This window comes from Marmota marmota, unplaced genomic scaffold (genome assembly GCF_001458135.2).
Source record: "Marmota marmota marmota unplaced genomic scaffold, marMar, whole genome shotgun sequence".
NCBI classification, from domain to species: domain Eukaryota; kingdom Metazoa; phylum Chordata; class Mammalia; order Rodentia; family Sciuridae; genus Marmota; species Marmota marmota.
The window spans coordinates 6945075-6966342 of record NW_026000021.1 but is presented as its reverse complement, the minus strand read 5'-3'; the positions used below and the strand labels follow the sequence as shown (position 1 = coordinate 6966342).

The window sequence follows — 21268 nt, the reverse complement described above, 5'->3', positions numbered from 1 at the left end:
CCTTCCTTTCATTACTTGGAGATTTTCAGGGGATATAATCTTCCATTTCCCTGTTTCACAAACACTAATTCATCAGTTTACCAATGAAATTATAAAATTTGAATAGATATTGTTTTTACTGGCTACATTGTATTCCAATCAGTGAATAATCTTGTTTTGGCAACTTTCCAACTGAATGTTTTCTTTCTCTTCATAATTTTCTTTTTGTTATTATAAATGGAATGAAGTGAACTTTTTTTTCATAATTATGTATCTACATTGGTTAGTAATGTCTCAGGAATTTTTATTAAAAGTAAAGTTTTTTGGTCAATGCTGTTCAGAATATTTTTTTCAGATATTTTAAAGTAGGCAAGACTTTCATCTATTGAGATTATTATAGTTTTATTGTTTGGTTGGATTAAGAAGATAGAGGACTCCAGGGTGCTTTATCCTGTGATTCTTATGAATGTTTCAAAAATGGATAAATGATAAATTTATTTTGGTAATCCTTGCTTTGAGAATTTTCTAATTATCGTAATTTTTGAACTGAGGTGAGCTGATGACTGGGTAGAATTCTCATACATTGTTCAACCCATAAAATTGCTGTTCTGTTATGTGATGAAAAAAAATATTTTAAGATATTTTTGATTGATTATTTGATGACTTAATTGGAGATTTTAGATCCTTCTCAAAGTGTGTATACATTTACTTATTCAACAACAAAATTATTCATGTTATAGTGCTAGGAACAGGAGGGAAGAAAAAGAGAGAGAATTCCTCAATTTGCTCACTATCTAGCAATATAAAGACATATATTACCTGTGGTATGCTGAAAAGTGGTGGCTTCTAACAACAGGGTATCAAAACACAAAAGAACATACTACCCTTGTCTTTTAAAGGTAGAGCTGGGGGCTGGGACTGCAATCCATAGGCTGTTGTACAATCCAGCACTGCTTTAAGTGCCTTTTCTGTGATTGCAGTCTGACTCCTGATGTTTCTATCTTGCTCTGAATGGATTGACAAATTGATTTCACACTGCTTCCTCTGATGGCCTTTCTTTATGTCAACATCTTACACGGTAGAAATTATTAAACAGGAATCATTTGGGCAGGTAGTATCCAGGCAGGGAACACCTTCCCCCTCCGCCTTCTTCCCGCCTATGTGCGGCTTAGATGCATGAATGTGAATGAAGTTGACTAACGGGGTTCAGTGCCAATTTCTCCATTCCATGTTATCAGTCGGAGGTCTCAATTTCTAGCACATGGACTATTCTCCATTGATGGATTTCCTTCTTGCGTACGTACTGTTTTGACTTAGAGTGTCCCCTGATCCCATGCAGTTTGCAAACTGCTGGTTGCTTTCCCAAGGGCAGAGGTTGTCCCTGGAGGCTGCATTTCATGCTTCAATTATTCAAAGAGTCCCTTGTCTCTGGAACAGGGGTACCCTTGAGCGTACTCTGGAGATGCATATGTGGAAAGCAGGTCTCTCAAGGTGGGGAGGCTGCATTGGACATGGTGTTGTTTTTGAGCCAAACATTATTATTTTTGGCCAGTTGGTGGTTTTCTTCTCCATCTCAGAGAAATTGAATTATTAATGTGGTGGAGTGAGCTGTGTAGCTATTTCAGGGTACTCATTTGCTAGATTACCTGTCCTAAAGAATGCTAAATGGAATCCTTTCTTTTCTGTAAAGTTTATCTTCATCTAAATTTGCTTGCAGTGTACATAGTGTACATAGACATGTCATTTCTCAATATGTGCATAATTGCACATGAGGGAAGACCATATGCTATTCCTTTTTAGAAGGGAAATGTTTGAAATTCTTACAACTCTTTTGGGTTGAGAAGACTTGTCCTCAGTGATACTATTAGTCAAGGGTCCAGTGGCAAGTCATGCAAGTGGTTTATTCCAGGAGAAGTCAAAGATCATAATTGATTTTTCAGGCCAGGATTTCTGTGATTGTGGGGTTACCTGACATCAATTGGCACCAAGGATGAAGGACATTGGTTTGATAACTGATTTGTTCACTCTATGCCCTGCTGTGGGAAGGGAAGTTTTCTTTTTAAAAGTTACACTACAATAGTGTGTACCTAGTTAAGTGGATATGTTATCTTGGTGACAAAGGAAAAGAAACAGTTATATGCCTCTATGTGATTGTTACGTGACCATGTGTGGCATTCCAGGGAAAGGACTTGTTAGATGACAGGCAAGGCATACAACTCACTTTTCCACAGAAAATAACTTGACTTTCACTGGCGCAGATCATTGTTGAAAAGAACACCCATGTGCTGCTGGGCTGTAAACCTTCTGATTCCTGCATGTGAATAGGTTCTGGCCCATTTTATTAAAATTTTGGCCTTCAATTCTTTGCAAGGTGAAATAAAAAAAAGGGGGGGGGGACTAGGTGAGAAATGGGTTCTTAGTGGATTTACTTTGTATTTACTGAGTGCTTCTGATTTTAAAAAGTTCAGATCCATGGACCATAAGATCAAAGTAAAGGATGGCTTCTTAAGGAATACTCAAGTATTCCTGATCAGGAGCTACTGATTACACTCTTTCCTCTTTAGAGTGTACTTTATGATTTTGAACAATCTACTGAGAACAATATGTGAATTATAGATAGATCAATACTATGATAAAGCTTTCAGTTAAAAAATTAAGAGTAGAACAGCACAAAATACCATCAAAAAGGGAAAGAAGAAAGAATAAACTATCTACCATATACTTTTATATTGGTTCTTTTTAGTGATACATAACATTAGGACTCATTTTGATAAAATTATACAAGAACGGAATATAATTTTTTCTAATCTTGTCCCTAGTACTTCCCATTTTCTTTCCCTCCTCCCTCCCCCTGTTCCCTTTCCTCTGCTCTACGGATCTGTTTGATATTTACTTGTAGATTTTTGTTGTTGTTAATTAGTGCCTTGTGGATGTACATGGTGGTGAGGTCCTCTGTGGCGTAGTCATACATTTACATAGGAAAGTTAGGTCGGATCATCCCACTGTCTTTCTCTAACCCCCCTCCTCCCCTCCTTTCATTCCCCTTCATCTACTCTACTGATCTTTCTTCTCTCTAGTAAGTGAAGAGATTCATTTTAAAATTTTTTGCCTTAGTAAAAGAATCCCATTAAAAGATATAACTGTACTTCATTTTTTCCTCTCCATTTACATATTGTGACATATTCTTTAAAGTACTATCGCAGTTTGTTAATGCCACTTAGAAGGATTAACTATTCCAAATTAGTCCTAACTGAATCACTTTCTTTTTGGGCCCAGTTCTTCCAAGTCAGGTGCTGGAGGTTTGTGTATGTCTGTGGTATGGTGTTCACCAGCTCTGGGCATGAGTGGATTTGGGTTCTTTATACAAAGGGACAAGTATAATTCTTACCATCATTAAGATTATAATCTAATTGGAAGCGAAAGAGTACCATTCAAGAAATCATTGTAAAATGTGACAATGAGTATATTACTAGTGCCAGTTTGTCCTCACTTCAGTGACTGTGCTGTGGGCAGCAGGGAGAGAGGTAGCTGGAATGAAGAGACTGAGACAGGGCAGACGATGTGCCCATAAGGACTGGGCAGGTAGTGGGACAGGTGTGCATCCCCCACCTGGAACACCGTGTGTTCATTTCCTACAGCTGCCTTAACAAGCTACCACAAATTAGGCGTCTTTAAAAAGCAAGTTTATTCCAGTTCTGCAGACTTGAAGCCTGTAACTGGGGCATCAGCTCGTCCACCACCCCTGTGAGGTCTCTGGGGAAGAATCCTTTGGCCCTTGGGCTTTTGGCAGTTGCAGGCATTTCTTGGCCCTTGAAGCATCACTCCAGTCTCTGCCTCTATGACCCTGGCTGTCTTCCCTCTGCATTGTGAATGTGCCCAACACTCCGTCTCCTTTACAGTAACTAGTCCAGCTTAGAGTCCACCCCATCCCAGTGTGACCTTTTCCAGACAGGATTACATCTACAAAAGACCCTATTTCTAAATAAGGTCACATTCACAGTTTCTGGGTGGTTGTGGATTTTGGGGCAGGAGGAACACTATTTAACCCAACACACACAGATTAAGCAATAAAATAATAAAATATTCTCTGTCTTGATTTTTGACAAAATCTTTTTTTTTATTTATTAATTTTTAAATTTTAGCTTGTGGAAACTCCCACAAGAATTCCCACTTACCCTTGGGCAAAACATGGATAAATCTGGTCTGAAAGTTAGTATTGTGTGGTGGATTAGATCTTGGCAGAATTATTACTCCCAAAGAGACACTGGTGTCAACCAGAAGAAGGTTTTGTGGCATGCTGCATGTCCCTTTTTAGTACCTTGGGGCTGTTCAAGTTTTTGGTCAATGGTATGAGTGAAGATAATAGAAGTTATGTGTATCTTACTGGAGGATAGTGTGTGGTTGTTTGAAAAATTTCAGCCAATCAAGATGTTAAATATATTTTTAAAGTATGTAAAAGAAATGAATGTGAAGCCTGGCGTAGTTATAAAATGAAGTGTACAATTGCATCATCAGAGGCTATCAGCTTAGTGACAATATGTATTTACATAATCAACAGTGATATCAGTATGAATGGCTCCTCAAAAGTAATGTTACCAGAGGATGCATTAATGGAATGAGGGAGGTCATCATGTTCGCCTACACTGAACTGGTCCAATTATACTGAAAATAAGTGTGCTCAAGATAGGATTACCATATATTAAAAGCAGCTTGATGGACAAATTGGAATGTATTCAGAAGCTAATGGCTGGGATATAAAAAATGACTCACTATGACATTACCTGAGGGATGGAAGATGGAATTTGGAATGTAAGTCTGAAGAACAGATGGGTATGCTTAACTGAACAAATAAACTTAATTTTTAAAAAATTTTTGAATGTGGTTTGGGTATGTATTTATTTAGGAGAAGGGTTTAGCTTAGGCTGTATTGACTCAAGAGGCCAAATTTGCCCAAATCAATCACTACTTCTGTAAGGTCCATTGTTGATACCCTACAATGCGACCCCTCTGTAGAAATCCATGGACCACCTGGAAGATGACAAGTTCCCTGGGATTCCAAGTGCTCAAGGTTGGAGGCACAGATGTTTCAAAGTTGTCAACTTCTGACGATTGATGGAATTGTGTTATGAGGCCTCTGAGAGTCTTCAGCCTTCAAGTTTTATAACTTCTTTTAAAAGAAAGTGCTATAAAACTGTGAGATTTGGATCAGGCATAATAATGTTGATTACATATTTTAACCTCCTTTTATTGTTCAAATCAATATGGTAAGAGAGAAAAGGTGGTGAAATTGAGATGCTGCAGTCTAGGATCATAGCCCTGTGAGATCCACTTCAGATAGGACTATATATCTTATCAATAGAGCATTTTGAAAGGTGGAGAGTCATATTATTCAAATAAACTGCTGTATCTTAGAGGATAACCTATATTTCTTAGTTCAAATATTCTCAACATTAGAAGTAACCCAAGAGTCTAATTATTTCAAATTTCAGAAATAATCTGGTTCAATATTTTTATCTTACAAAGAAGCCATACTCCATGTCAGTTATAAAGTGCCATTCACATATTTTAATAGTTTCTATGACTCTAATATGTTTTACAATCCCTTTAAATGCTTTTCTGTTCCAGTACTGAGGATCAAATTCAGTACTTAGTGCACATCAGCCAAGTGTTCTACCATTGAGCTACAACCTCAGACTCCCTTGAAATATTCTTAATATAAAATATATTACTTCCAATAACTTTTACCTAAGGAAACAAGAGCTCTGAACCATAAGGCCAAAGTTGAATGCAAAAGGAACAAGCACTAGAGGTAGAAATTCAATTTCTAATATTAATAATAGTTAATAGCAGTTTAGGAAACATTCATTCATTTATTTATCCATTGATTCACTGAAGACTTATAGAGCAGCTACTCTGCCATTAGTAACAGGAATGTAAAGTGGATCTTAAATCACCATTGATCTTGCACATACAATCTAGTACAGGAGAAATCATTTTATACAATTTGGGGAGGAATACACAAAGTGCACGGAGATGCCACAGAGCATCAGATTCGCTGTGGGAAGAAAATGTCAATGAGTAGCTCATATTTTTGTTCACGTGTACATGGTGCCTATTTGGTTCTATAAGTACAGAAACTTGTCTATGTTATTTTATTGAAAGGAAAGAAATAACTACAGAGATTCAGAAGCATGTAACTGCAAGGCTCAGATAGTGTGGCAGTCAGCTTTTCATAGCTGTGACCAATAAGAACAACCTAGAGGGAAAAAATATTATTTTGGCTCATGGTTTCAGAGATTCAGTTAGTGGTCAATTGAACCATTGCTTTGGACCTGATATGAGGCATAACATCATGGCGGAAGGGGTGGTGGAGAAAAGCTGCTCAGGACACAGAGGCAAGGAAGCAGAGAAAAAGAGAGGGAGGAGCCAGGGGCAAGATATAATCCCCAAAGGCATACCCCCAGTGACCTACATCCTCCAGCCAACAGTTACTGCCCACTACAGTAGTCCTTTTAAATTATTAATCCTTCAAATGAATTAATCCACTAATTAGATTATAGCTCTCAAAAATCTAATGATTTTGCTTCTTAACATTCCTACATTAGCAGAAATCTGGGAGAACACCTTCTATCCAAATCATAAGCGTTACCTAAGCTCAAGTTCCTCGTTTATCAATAGACTTTCTAAAAGAGGGGAAAATTCTTTAAGAAAAAGCTCCCCAAACATATGCTTCTAGGCAAAGTTCAATTTTCAGCCTTTGGAGAAATCCCGAAGAAAACCTAATCAAGCACTTACATGTGCTACTTGTGTTTTAGATTTAACACTCTTTCCTCTTGACTGCTCAGGATAAACAATTGGATTACTTGACACGACTATAAAGAGTGGATTAGTTAAATTTGGGCTTTCTCTTCCTCTCAAGTCAATGAAAGGCATGAGCTCTCCCATGTTGAAATGGTTCAGAGTGTTTCCAGAAGCTCATAAATTTTGCCTTTGGTGTGCTTTTTTTTTTCTTTTATTTTCTAGAACAAATACTATAACTCTTATTGGCAAAAAATGCTGATTGAGGAGAGAGTAAGTCCAATAGGAGAATAAAACTTTCATTTCAGAAATTAACATAATCAAAATTATTTCTGTGAAATCAAGTAGGAGTATAAATTTTAAGTGTACAAACTTAAGACACTGCTCTGGCCACCCATCAGTATTTTGTTTTGCTTCACTGTTGTGGACAATCATTGGAAGTAGTGTACATGGAACTCTGTATCAGTCAGCTGTACTCAGACTGTTCTGTTTGTTAAATGCTTTCCATCATTGTGACAAAAAAAAAAAAAACTTGAAATAATTAACTTATAAGTAGAAAAGTTTTTGTATCACAGTTTTGCAGGTTTCAGTTCACAGTTGGGTGGTCCATTGCTCTGGGTCCTTTGGTGACACAGATGATCCTGGCAGGAGTGGGTGTGGCAGAGGGAGCTGCTCAGCTCCTGATACCTGAGAAGCAATAGAGAAAGAGGACGGGTCACAGTCCTAATATCCCCTTCAAGGGTACACCACCTATTTTAGTCTTTTTTTTTTTTTTTTTTTTTTTTTTTGCTGCTGTGACTAAAGGATCTGACCAGCACAATGTTAGGGGAGGGCAAGTTTATTTGAGGACTCACAGTTTCAGAGATCTTAATCCATAGAAGGTGGCTCCATTCTTCGGGGCTCAAGGTGAGGCTGAACATCATGGCAGAAGAGTGTGGCAGAGGGAAGTGGCTCACACGATTATCAGCTTTTCAGTGATCACTGAATTAATTCTTCCATGGACCCCTGGGAGGATTCTCTAGTTTCTCCTGTGATTGGTCTTCACCTCCTCTCTATGCCCGTCTGTGTTGCATGAAGACAAGGCTAATTCCCCTGAAACACAAGTTGAATTGCAGCATCTGTTTGAGACACCACCACGCTGCCACAGATACTTACAGCATAGCTCCCAGTTGACACTGAAGGATGTCTGAATCCCTCAGCCCAATCATGAGGTTTTGTACAACCCATCTTTTGACTTATTGCTCGCTTGTTGTTGTTATTTTCTCCATGGCCTCCAGCAAGCTGTTCATCTGAAGTTCCCTGATATTGTTCTGCTCACCTGTCCCTTCTTCCTCTCCCTAGATCATCCCTTTCTTTCTGTTCCAGTGCTATTGAAAATCTGGTCCTTCCTTGTGGACCAACTGGAACAACCCCATTAGACCTTCTCCTCTCACTGCAGTAAGGAAAAAAAAAAGTGATTGCTCCTAAGAAGAGCCAAGAAATATTGTGTGTCTGCTCTTCTTGAGGACATTACTTCCTGCAATCTAAGGATTGCACAGTGAGAAGGATTTGAAGTTGGAAGTCAAAGAATCCGGTATTTTCATCCAAAGCCTTTCAAAGTGACCTTCTGTTTTTCTTGTTTATAAAATGTCAACAATGATAATAACTGTCCTAAGATTTTTATGAGAGTTGTCAAATACATAGGAAAAGTGTTTTAAAATAAATGCTTTTTTTTAAAAGCCTAGTTCCTTTTAAAGATTAGTTGCTTTGAATTTGATTGTTAACATCTTTATCCCTTCCACAATACCTTACATAATGTTGGCTTTTCAAAATTGTCATTGACTAAGTATTTGTGGATTTGTAAATCTGTAAGTTTCAACTTACAAAGCATTCTTACCAGGAGTGCTCCCTTGTCAGACTCATCTCTCATATAAATTGAGAACTGCCTTGATTTGGGAACTGTTTCAAAACAGTGAAACATAGAGGAAGTTAAAATATCTAACATTTCTGCAGCTTGCTATCTTGTAGAAGTAGAATGGCCTTCAATGAGTTTTTTCCTTTGCCAAGTGAATCACTCAATCCCAAGAAAATGTTTAGTGTCCTCAGGTGAAATTAGCAATATGACTTAAGGGAGTGTCTTTTATCTTCATGTGGAATCTATCCTCACCTCTTGAGATCTTACAAAGGCCAAGAATTAGTTAAAACAATTGTTCACAAGGAGTAAAATCCACAGGGAATCATAATGAGGAAGAGGCGAAAGTGGGCCACCGAGGGAGCATTTGGAGAACAGATGGATTCCATCAGGAGCAAAGCTGTGCCTGGCCCCAGGTGTAAGCCCTGGGTTCAGAGGTGCTGGCAATGGCAATCTAATTCAGGGAGAGGTCTGACTCCGGTTCTGCTTCAGTCAATAAAGTGGAAAAGCCCAGATCAGAGTGCAAAGAAGGCAGGCACAGCACCCTGGCAAATCCCCGAAGATAACACCCACAGAGAGGCCTCTGGGAACCTCCTGATCTTAGATTGGAGTCTCACATTCCTTATCTCACTTGATCCCTTTAACACCCCGCTGGGATAAAAAGGGCAGGGTTCATTATCCTCTTGCTAAATAGGAAAGAGAGAGATGCATGACCAAAGTCTCAGCTTCCCTCTCCTAGACCACAGGGTATTTTCAAACAATGCCAAGGGATGTGTGCATCTTGAAAGAAAATGAAACAAATAAACAAAAACCTTTTTCATGTTGGTCTTGCAGAGTTTTAGGGCCCCATGTTAGCAGTTCTGTTGTGCTTAAACTGCTTGAAGATGCTGTGGGTCTTTCTCTAAATCGTACTTCCCAAACTTAAGGACATCAGTTTTTCCTTCTTTCCTTTGTTCTTTCCTCATCTGAGTGATGTCACAAACCATCAGAGGGTCTGGACAGCTACCAATTTCATTTAAAAGGTTCAGATAGGCCAATCACGAGAATGGGAACATTCTAGACCATGAAGTAGAGTGAACAAAATCAAGCCATTAAAAAAAAAAAACCCAACATTTATGTTGCTAGTATGAATTGGAATATCACAAAGTCCTACATTTGCTAAGTTTTTATTGTGAATTGATTAATAATCTTTTACGCAATTAAGAGCAGCCAGTTGACCAGGGCAGGGGTGTGAAACTATCTGAAACATATCCATAGATAAGCCTGCCCAAATCTTCAATTCTAGGTTCAGAAGTCACTAAAAAAGATCAGATCACCAGGAGAATGCAAGTAGACTAAACAGGTCCCTTGGTTTATCCTCGCCTCCCCTCTTCCAGCACAGAAAACAGCTCTGACACAGGAGAAAGAAAAAGTAAAAACAGGTTTGAAGCAGAAAGCAGGAGGTTTGGGGTAAGCTGGGACTACCACTGATGGAAGCCACTTTAAATTTGAAACTCACAGGCAGAGTACACCTCTCCAGGGCGTGCACCAGCTAGGGCTCCAGCAGCCTCAGGGTCACATGCAAGGTGAACCATGCCAAGAGAGGACTGCATTCAGCTCAGAGGTTTCAGGAAGCTCCAGGAAGCGGAGTCCAGAAGTCAGCCAGAAAGGGACAGAGGGCAAGGGAGGAGGGCCAGCCCCAGGGAGGGGCACTGCAGTGAAGCAGGTAGGTTCCTGGGGATGGGCTGAAACTGCATCTGAAACTGAGGGCATTGCCAAGGCCAGTGTGGAAGTTCATAGGATCCTGCCAAGCAGCCGGTGGCGATCACCTGAGGAGTACATTGTTTGCTTTCACTGAAGTACAGACAAGAAGAGAACCATTTAGAGCAAGAGCCAGCATTGAGCCAAGAAAAAGGAGGACCCAGGAAGGTGGAAGTCTCTTCCTAGGCTCTGCTGTCAGAGATTGTGAGATTCACATTGGCCCCAGCCAGGCAGGGCAGGGCCAGAACAAGAGAGAACATTTGAAGGCTGTGACAGTCCTGTCAATATGAATCCTTGAGGAAACGGGCTTGACAAAACCCTCGATCTGACTCGCTTACAGTTTTGTTTTGTTTGCCATTAGGAAAAACAGGTAGAAAGAGAAAAACATCTTGATGAATGTGTGTTGAGACTTTGAGCCATTCATGTCACTCAAAAATTAACATCTGGAAGAAGTCTCAAGTGCCTTTTATCTTCATTTAAAATGAGTACTCTGAAATCCACCCACAGGAGACAGGGAAGAGTGATCGGGGTAGGAATTTCTGGCTGCTTCTTCTTCCCAGGTAGACTAGCCTTCAGACCCCAGAGAGGACTTGCTGGGCCCCCAAGTGAATCTCCTACCTCAGATATCATCCATGCTACCTTCTTGGAAATTGGGTTCTTTAGCCATGGTTTGTCTCCATCTCAGATGGTCACAAATCTCCTCTTTAGATAGTTCTGCAAAGGCTTATTGAGCATATGTCTAGCACTTGCTAGGTGCTGGAGAAGGGATGGTGGTGACAGTCCTAAGGAGCTGGCCCTCAGCCCCGTGGGACAACAGCTTGGAAAGCGTGGCTTATGAGGAAGTAAGGTCTGACAACATACAGATGGGGCACCAGGGTGACCTTGGAGGGCTTTGGGGCAAGGTGATGCCCACAGCTGCTGCAGTCTGGCTGGGCACAAAATCACGAGCCATTCAAGCAGGAACAAACTTTATTTTTGAAACTCCCGCCAATTCCATGCACTCTCCCGGGAAATATGCCGAACCACACATGCGGGTGTTCTCCCGGGCCACACTACACCAACAGACAAATCCCTCCTCCGGAAATCCCTCCTACCGCACTTCCCCAACCAATGGGAACTCTCCGGGAGTCCCGCTAGAGCTCCAAAGTAGCAGGCTGAGGCGGACAGCAGGGGTCTAATATCCATTTGAATGCAGATCTTAACATAATCATATCATCTCAATGGCTTGCTGGCATCACCTTTCAACCAAAAATGCCATGCATCATTCCTACTTGGCTATGGCTCTCAGCACACAGCTTCCACTGAGCAAGTGATATGTTTTTTGTTTTTTTCCTGAGTCAATTAGGCTAGAGAGAAAGATATAGAAGAGATGGAAAGTGGAGACAGAGAGGGGGAAGAGAAAGATAATAGGAGGGGAAGAAAAAAGGGAGGTGGGAGAGAGAACACGCTGTCCCTGGTATTTCTGCTCCACAAAAGCCCCAAACAAGCACAGGTGCATCTGAAACCAATTCCAGGTGAAAGACTAGCAGAGACTCAGTGCAGCACCAAGAGGCAGTCAGATCAATTTTTTACCTGTTTCATATTTCATTTGGACTTTCCCCTAATTTATGTTTAAAAGCATCATCTAAACAGTGAAATGCCCATGTTTTCCTGTTGACTTTCCTGGATGTGATGTGGCTATCTGGTCTTCACCTCTTTGTTTCAGCCAGGTTATTCCCTGGCACATCTTAATCATGAGAGCAGCTCACCTCTTGTCCTTTGTTTTGATGGGGACAATGCTTCTGCCATGCCACTCTGTGTCCTGCAAAGTCTAAGAAGAATTTCTGCCAAGAGGAGAATTTCTCTTGCTCCCAGGGGAGCAGACTTTGCTTTCCTCTCCCTGCTGTATGCAGAGCTCTGTGGCAGAACAGCGGGCCACAGAATAAGGTGTCAGATGTGGTCAGGGTCCTGAAGATATTTATAAAGTGGGACAGAGAGTCAAGACAGAGACTCAGAGAATGGAAATGAGGATTCGGGGGCTAGATAGCATTAGAGTAGACCAGAGATTTTCCACCCAGACACACTTCACTGTGAGGCTACCTTGGGCTTTGTAAGATGTTTAGCAGCACGGATGCCCTCTGCCCCCTACATATCAATAGCACCTTCCTAATATAATCATTACCTATGTCTAGCCATTGCCACATGCCCCAGTGGGGAGCAAAATCTTCCTTAGTTGAAAGCAACTAGTGCAGACAGTGAGTTCATCAGAGGGCAGCTGACAGGCAGCTTGCAACTATCAGAGGGAAGGCCAGATCTCACCAATGACCCCTAGTGGGGTGTTTTTCATAGATGCCACAGGGTGAGGGAAGTCTTCCCTGGAGAGGGCTATCTTTGTTATAAGCCCCTCCTATTTGTATAACTCTACTTAGCATCATATTAATTCAGCCCTGTTGCAACTCTTTTCATTTTATTTCCTCCGTGCCTCCCTCCCTTCCTTCCTGTCTCAGTTTGGGTACCTAACTCCTTCTCTCTCACTGAACAGAGCTCAGGTGTGAGACAATGCCTGCCCTTTCAGAATGTCAGAATAGCATCCTTTGTGTCTGCTGCCTCTACCAGGGAAGGCAGGTTTCACTTGACATCTACCTGATGTTCCTGCCAGGATCGGCAGGTTGCCCTCTGGCAATTTGCCTTCCCCCACACTCAACTTTGGTTTTGCTGTGGAGCTGCATCCTGTCTGTGTCCTGTGGTGAGTCTTTTTTGTTGTTACATTTTGCTCCATCCTGAAAGCAGTGTGGGCCTGCTTTTCAAAGTCTCCTCAACTTGAAGTGCAGTTGAATTGTATTTGGGGGTAAGAGAAGGTAGATTATCATATTGTGTAACATATGCAGATATGTTACAATGAATCCCACCATTATGTATAATTACAATGCACCACTAAACAAATTTTAATTCAAATGAAGCAAAACAAACACAAAGGAGAGATACCTGGTAGAGAATTTTTATGGTAGAGAGACCAAAAGAACAAAATTGATGCAGGGAGGACTCTATAAATACACAAATAAAAATCTTTGCTATTATATTAATTTCCCCCTGAGTTCACTTGGGAAGTGCCTAAAGCAACTGGAATTACTGTAAAGACCACATTTAAAAGGACTGGTGACAAGAAGAGGCAGTGGGGCCAGCAGAGCGCAACCAGAGGGGAATGGTAATTGCTAAAATGGTAATTTTCTATTGCAAAGAATTTAAGTAGTGAGTAGGCCACAAAATGAGTTTATTGCCTTAGTTTATTTTTTCATCCTGGTGCTGAGCTCATGCTTTGCTCATCCTTGGAATACCCAAATTCTTTTGCCAACTCTGCAAATTCGCAGTTGGTAGGGGGGAGGATGGCACTCTGCAATTAGACTTCCTTGGCAAATATTTTCTATTCCAATCATGCAAAGGCTTCCAGTTGAATAAAGCATGCTGGGCTGACACAGGCCATCTTTTGCAAGTGTCCTAATATTTAGACAAAGATGAACTTCATTGGAAGATACCCTGGTAGTTCAGATCTAGCAAGACCCAGAGTGCAGACCTCATCCTCCTCAAACCTCCATTTTAGGCAAGTCGTTTGTGGCTCCACATTCACGCCTTCTCTAGAGAAGATTTATGTTCTAATATATCATCTTTCAAACTGAGTATAGGGTGTGGTTTTGGCTCTCTATAGTCTTGCATCCTTGATGTTCATGGAAGATCATAAATTAGTTGGGCATTTCAGATCCTGCAACTGAGACATGAATTGTGATAGAAGTAGGAAAGAAGTTAGATCTGCACAACTGTGTGTGTGTGTGTGTGTGTGTGTGTGTTCGTGTAGAGGGTAGACATGATCTCAATGCAATCCTTATATAGATTTAAAGACGAGAGTGTAAGTTTTCTTCTCAGAATTATAGGTCGAGAGTTTTAAAAGACATTTAAGACTGACCAAGTTAATTTGTGTGTCTCAAGAAGACCCTTCCTGAATAATACTGAAGCTGAACCTTGGTCTGTATCAGGCTGTCATAAGGGATTTGTATGTATGAACCCACTAAACCCTCACCACCTTCGGGGTGGGTCCCATTTGTATCCACATTTCACAGACGAAGACACTGAAGCAAACACGGTAAGTGACTTGTCCCAAGTCCAACATCCAGCAGGCTTAGATGGTGTTTGAGCTTATTCAGTCTTGTTCAGAGTCCAAGTTCATGAACTAGCACTCCACTCTACTGCCTCTCCTATTCTAAAACTGTTGATAAGCCAGCATTTTTATTCAACAAGGAAATGACTATGGATAGAGTTCTTACTGCAAACCAAGCACTGCAAAAAAAAAAAATGTCATATAATAAAATTGCATTCTATTTATTTTATGTATTATTATACCCATACTGTAAATGCAGAAACTTGCTCAGGCTTATACAGGGTCAAGGGTCAGAGCTAGAATGCAAATTCCAGATGTGCCTTCCAAACTTGTGCCACCTTCCCTGACGGACACCCCAACTCACCTGGAGAAGTGCTAATTGAGCTCCCACTGTGTGTTTGGTATTGTGTGAACACTGACGAAATGAAGTCTTGTCAGTTTGCCTGGAAGTCCTTACCCCATCACCAGGGAGACGACAAGCCAACAGAGATATGAGGCAATTAGCAAATAATATGAAGGTATGTTGTGGTAAAAGTCTAGTGTTTAACGTGTAAGAAAAAAAAAATGATACTCCTGGAAGAGCTTACAAAAGAGATTTTTATGGAGATAGCAATTACATAGCAACTGTACTCCTGGACAGTCCTGGTTTAAAAATATTTGGGCTAACTGTGCTAATTTACTTGTCAGATCACATGGCATAATTATTAGTCTATAAAATGTGGTTCATGGTTACTCAAGCTACTAAAGCCTTATGGAGAAGACATTCCTGAGGCTAAGCCATGTTGGTGGACAAGCAGCAGGTAGGCTGGATGGGTACATTACAGGTGTGCCCCGGCGACAATGACAAGGACTTGGTATAATTTAATTGCTGTGTAGCCAGGAGAGGGGGCAGGTCTTGGTGGGATGTCCTGATTATTATTTGCAGCCTTTGCACATTTGTTTTTCCTCCGTGGACGATGTTCACTGTCACACAATTTTCTTCTCCATTCTCATTAGTCAGGAACAATGGCCTGGCCTGCTCAAGGCTCATATAAATAAATGGCATTGAAACCGGTCTTTGTTCCTGTGTATGCCGAGCCCTGTAAGTGTTGAATTGGCACCATTGCCCCCTACATCTTTTTTTGAGCTTTGTTAATCTTATTTTCAGCTTCTGAAAAGAGCAATATATCCAAGTACAATCATTAATTGAATATGATTCAATCTGGTCCCATCTTTAATAAGAAACCAAAGAAGGAAATTCAATTAGACTCACCCTTTCCATTTCAAAAGATCAAATCCTCCCCTTTCACAGTTAAAATTATGAAAGATTATCTTCTTAGTGGAAAGCTACAGGAAAATTTGGATTCCTGTCAAATATTTAGTGTAATATCCCAGGATCAGGATTAATATTGCCTTTCAGCAGTTGCTCTGAATTTCTGCCGATGCAATCTCTCTTTTGGAAGCTTTTGAATAAAAGGCATTCTATATCCTTGCATGACTCAAAGTATTCAGCAGAAATGGTAACAAGATCAAACAGTTTTAGGACATGTTATCATGCCTCCTGGTCATGAAAATGCAGACACCTCAATTTCATTTCCATACTTCTGTGTTGATCTGCTAACTCTGCAGAGAAAAATTGGAATTATTGAAGCCAGGTTTTAAGTCAGATGAATATTTTTGGGCTGACTTAAAATTGTAAATAAGAGTAGCAATAAAAATAGAATAGAAGAAAATAGAACTCTGTCATCTTTTTTTGGTGGAATGATGTCAAATATCCCTAGAAGATAATGATATTAGTAATAACTACTATTATTATCATTCTAATTAGAGGTGAGATTTATTGCATCTATTTCATATTTCAGATGTTTTAATGTTTTCTCAAATCTAAGTCTGTTTGACTACAAAGGCATTGGCTATAGCCCCAAGCTTGTATCTTCCAAATTATACTTCTTTTTCAACCTTAGTCAATACGTCGGTTTTGCCAAAAGAGCTTCTCTTATACTTTGTGCAAGTTATCCTGGGTCTGTTTAGGGAACTAGAGTTATGCATAAATAACTGGAATTATTTTGTCTTCCCAAGCTTTATTTTTCAGTTTGATGATATGATATGTTACATGTATAATCATTAAAGAATTTATTTATGCAAAGTGTTCCATGTCATTTCAATGAATCCTACCTCAAAGCACTGTTCAAACAGAAACCCTAGTGTCCCCTGGTGTTTCAACTAAAAAAGTAAATATTTGCAATAGGCATGCTGCGGTAATATTCCCAATCCTGGCAAGAGCATTCACTTCTTTTAGTGCCATACTGCCAAAAGCTGGCACCCAACCTCACCTGTGGCTCCCACCGAAATCTGAGCCCCAGGTTGGTATTTTCTTTTCCACTGACGGGTACTAGAGAACAGGCAAGGTGTGGGCTTCAGTCTCTGAACTTCTGAGTAAAGAAATAACACTGGCTCCATTAGCAACTCAGGTTACAAAGATCCCAGGGGAGAACTGGGTTGGAATCTTTACAAGCACAACATTCTAGAACACTGATTTTTTTTTTTCAAAGTATTTTTTAAATGGAGGTGATTCTCTTTCTCAAATGAAATAGTATTTGTAATTCCAACAAATAAAAGTAGATAAAATAATAAGGGCTACTCTTTGTTCCAAGTTTTCTCTAGCACAGGCACCAGGCTAAACACTCGCACAGTTTATTATTTAATTCTCAAAAGAACTATACAAGGTAAGCACCCTTTTTTAAGGCAGGAGCCATGGCAAGGCAGGCCTGGAGAAGTTAAAGTCATAGTCATATGTCTTCCATGGGCAGAAACAGAAAACAATTGCAGACATTCTGATACCAGAGCCCAAGTTCTGAGCCACAGAAATCCCAGCTGCCCTTGGAGAAGAGCCAGTGGCTGGGGCTGTTCCAAGGAATCATCTGTATTTTGGTCCTCACTCACCTGATTGACTGAATGGAACTTCTCTAATGTCCCTAGGAGCCACAAGGAACTCACAAATGTATAAAAAGTGATATTCAACTGAGAAAGAAGATTTTAGTTTACTCTCTACAATCACGTTTTTAAGAAATAGGTGTGAGCCAATTTGTTTCTTTGTTTCGATTTTACACAGACCTTCTGAACAGTTGCCATATGCTTCTGAAGGTGACAGGATGGTTTTGCAGGCACACACTTCATATCTTCCTTCATGCACTTTTGGAGCATATAAAACATACCCCAAGTTTTAGGAAATGGACGGGGCATTGAGATGACAACAGAAGATGACAGTCACCTCACAGGTAGGGTAACCGCCAATTTATCAATTCATCACCTACACTAGGACACCCTTGTGAGTAAAGGGAACCAGTTGTAGTAAATAAAAGGAAACAGGTTATAAACCGTGATGCTTTTAGAAACATGACTCATAAGCAAGCGGGGGTCCAGGTGCATATGTGCACCCATTTTTAACATACGTACCACAAATTATAAATATGCTTGGGGAGATGGTCACAGGGCAGTCCATGCACAGAGGTGTTTTACCCAAGCAAGAAATATTTCTTAGAAAAGTGATGCAGGAGCTGATACTTTGAGGAGGAATGGATTCCCCAGGTGAAAGATGAGGGTCTGCATGATGAGCACCAATAGGAAATGGCATGTTCAGGTGCAGGGGAAAGGGTAGCCAGAGTGAAAGATCTGAGGCAGAGATTGGTAGGACAGGACTAGAAAAGTGAAAGGACATCAAATAATTTGGATTTCACTTTCTAGACTGTGATCAGTCATTGAAGGGGTCCAGATGGACATTTTAGGAAAAGCTCTCTGTTCCTGCTTTGTTTTTTAAAATTTTATTCTATTTGTTCTTTTTAGATATACATGACAGTAGAATATATTTTGACATACTATACATACATGGAATGTAACTTATTCTAATTAGAATCCTACGCTTGTGGTTGCACATGATGCTAAGTTACACTGGCCATGAATTCAAATGCAAGTATAGGAAAGCTATGTCCAGTTAATTCTACTGTCCTTCGAATTCCCATCCCCCTTCCATTCATTCCCCTTTGTCTAATCCAGTGGATTTCTATTCTTCCCCTCTCCAATCTCCTTATTGGGAATTAGCATCCACATATCAGAGAGAATAGTTAGCCTTGGGTTTGGGGGACTGGCTTGTTTCAACTAACATGATATCAGGATATTCTCCAGTTCCATCCATTTGCTGGCAAATGCCATGATTTCATTCTTTATGGCTGAGTAATATTCCTGTGTGTGTGTGTGTGTGTGTGTGTGTACCACATTTTCTTTATCTAGTCATCTGTTGAAGGATACTTAGGTTGGTTCCATAGCTTGGCTACTGTGAATTGAACAATGTTTATAGCAATAAACCATTGATGTGGCTGTGTCGCTATAATATGCTGATTTTACATCCTTTGGGTATAGATGGAGGAGTGGGATAACTGAGTCAAATGGTGGTTCCATTCCAAGTTTTCTGAGGAATCTCCATACTGCTTTCCATAGTGGTTGCACCAATTTGCAGTCCCACCAACAGAGTATATCTGGGTCAAGACCAGACCAAATCCCTGCCCCTGGGAGATTCATTTGCAAAAATTCATCTCACAGAATTTCTGTTTCTTCTCTAGGGTCTGGCCATGGTAGGGGCAAGACAGAAAGTTGACCCACAAGACCCATTCCCAAGTCTGACCCTACAAAAGTCATGAGGGGAGCTTTAAAAAATATCAATGCCTGGGCCTCTCCTCAGCCTCCATCAAACCATATCTCTTGGGAGTATGGGGTCCAGGCACTGGTCATGTTTAAACTCCCCATGGGATTATGATGTCTGCCTGAAAACCCTTGAACTAAAAGAATGTTTGTTGACATACAGGAGAGAAAGGATGATAATTTGGGGTACACAGTAGTAACTGGGGTACAGGGCTGAATTTGAAAATAAAAAGGAAGGTAAATATGGCAGGCACTGATCATCAAATGCATGTACAGGGTAAAGGGGTGGAACTGCAGGAACCGTTCCCTGCTTGGAGGGCTGAGTGGGTGGTCATAATGTTGAGTATCCTTTACCCAAAATGTTTGGGACCACAAGTGTTTTGATTTTGGGTATTTTTCAGATATGGGGATACGTGTGTGTGTGTGTGTAAAATACTATGTCTTGGGACTCTTTCAAGACTACACACAAAATTTATTTATGTGTACCTTGTACACATAGCCTGAATGTAATTTCATAAAATATTTTCAGTGTTCCTGCATTTAGATTGTAAACTGTTACATGAGGTCAAAATGTGCTCGAAAATTTCAGATTTTGGAGTATTTTCAATTTCTCAGATTTTCCAATTAGGGATGTTCAACTTGCTGCTCCATTTGAACTAAAGGATTCATGAAGAGTAGCTATTTTACACAAGAAGATGAGTGAGGACCATCTCTAGCATTGTTTGTTCACTGAATAATTCACTTGTTCTATTGCCTGTCCTCTTATTTACCCCGTTGTTGTCCAAGGAGGAAATGAGGATGCCAGTCCCTGCAGAGGCTGTCTGTCTTCCAGCTTGGTAAAACCAGTCTGTCTGCATTTCAAAGATGTGATCTCTGTGTCTAGTCATCCTATCATCTTGCGGTACCTATTTAAAACATTGCTCTCTTTAACTCCAGAAACAAAAACTGCATTCCTATGGTGAGTGATATGACTTCTAAGTACATGGATTAAAAAAAAGAAAATTTTAACGCCTCTGGGATTTTGCAGGATAAGAAGTCATTACAGATATTGTCTTGTTTCAGATGTTGTGGAGATTAAGTAGGCTAAATCAACTTCTGGGCATTTTATTAGTGAATCTGTGTCATTTGAAAATCTTCCCCTGAAACATTCCCACCCACTCCCCAAGCCCCATGTGAATAAAGGAGTAATCAGGGATGAGATCAGAATCACTACATAATCTTGACTCTTCCCAGATGGTGTAATCGTCATGGTCTTATCGGCCAAGAAGAGAAGGGCAGGCCAGGGCTATGCCCAGCAAATAATACTTGCACAAAATTCAAAGCATTTGGATTTATGTTAAGACTCTTGCTTGTCTCCAGTAGTTCTCCCTGCTAGCTTTTGACTAATACTGTTCATACTCTGTCATTATTCATTCTGCTGATGTGTCTCCGTGTACAAGCTCTTGCACCTTGGAATTGGGTCTGTCAGTCCTGTGTTGAATTAAGTCATGCTTTGGAGACACGAGAAAAATGTTGTCCTTTAAAGGACTATAGTGGGGGGTAAAGAAGAGAGAATCCTAGGAGAAAATCATTTATAGTCAAATGTTCATTCAGCAATTGTTTATTAATCACCTACTGTGTGCTCAAGGGATGTCGGATACTGGGAAATAGTTATAAAGTCAGGACTCTCAAGGTGATCATAACCTCATAATAGAAAATGCATGGTGCTGTGTTGCGCACACCATTCTCAAGTATTTTTCCCATCCTTAAATCCATTTTTACAACTGCACTGTGAGATAGCTGTTATCATTATCAGCCCCATTTTTTAGATGAGGAAACCGATGCATATAGAGTTTAATGACACAACCCAAATCATATAACTCAGAAAGGCAGTGACCTGGGTTGGAACCAGGCTCTCTAGATCCAGTCCATGTTCTTAACCATTGTGCTTTACTTCCTCCACTCAGTTATGATCTCGGACAGGAGACAGAAAGAAAACTCCCTTTGGAATTATTTATAGAATGTGGTTATTGGTTTATCTGCATTTAACATTTAGTTCTCTCTATGTTAATGAGCAT

The 21268-nt window shown here is 40.3% G+C and overlaps 1 protein-coding gene and 1 long non-coding RNA gene across 7 annotated transcripts in view; one reads left to right on the top strand and one right to left on the bottom strand.

Moving 5' to 3' along the window:
- Nckap5 (NCK associated protein 5) overlaps positions 1–21268 on the top strand; it is a 953350-nt gene that overhangs the window by 194630 nt on the left and 737452 nt on the right. The window contains exons 1-2 of one of the 6 annotated variants that reach the window (XM_048810452.1): positions 15232–15337; positions 17629–17794. The exons of 3 other annotated variants lie outside the window; for them this stretch is intronic. In XM_048810452.1, coding sequence (XP_048666409.1) covers positions 17777–17794 — 18 coding nt within the window. In that variant the 5' untranslated portion in view covers positions 15232–15337; positions 17629–17776. Of the gene's footprint in view, positions 1–15172; positions 15338–17628; positions 17795–21268 lie in introns of those variants that run through there. 2 more of the 6 variants (XM_048810453.1, XM_048810451.1) reach the window with 2 other exon arrangements.
- Positions 4081–7756, bottom strand: LOC125618889. Its single transcript, XR_007350262.1, has 2 exons — positions 7632–7756; positions 4081–7464 (listed from the first exon to the last, which is right to left on the bottom strand). It is a non-coding gene; the product is annotated as an uncharacterized LOC125618889 (long non-coding RNA).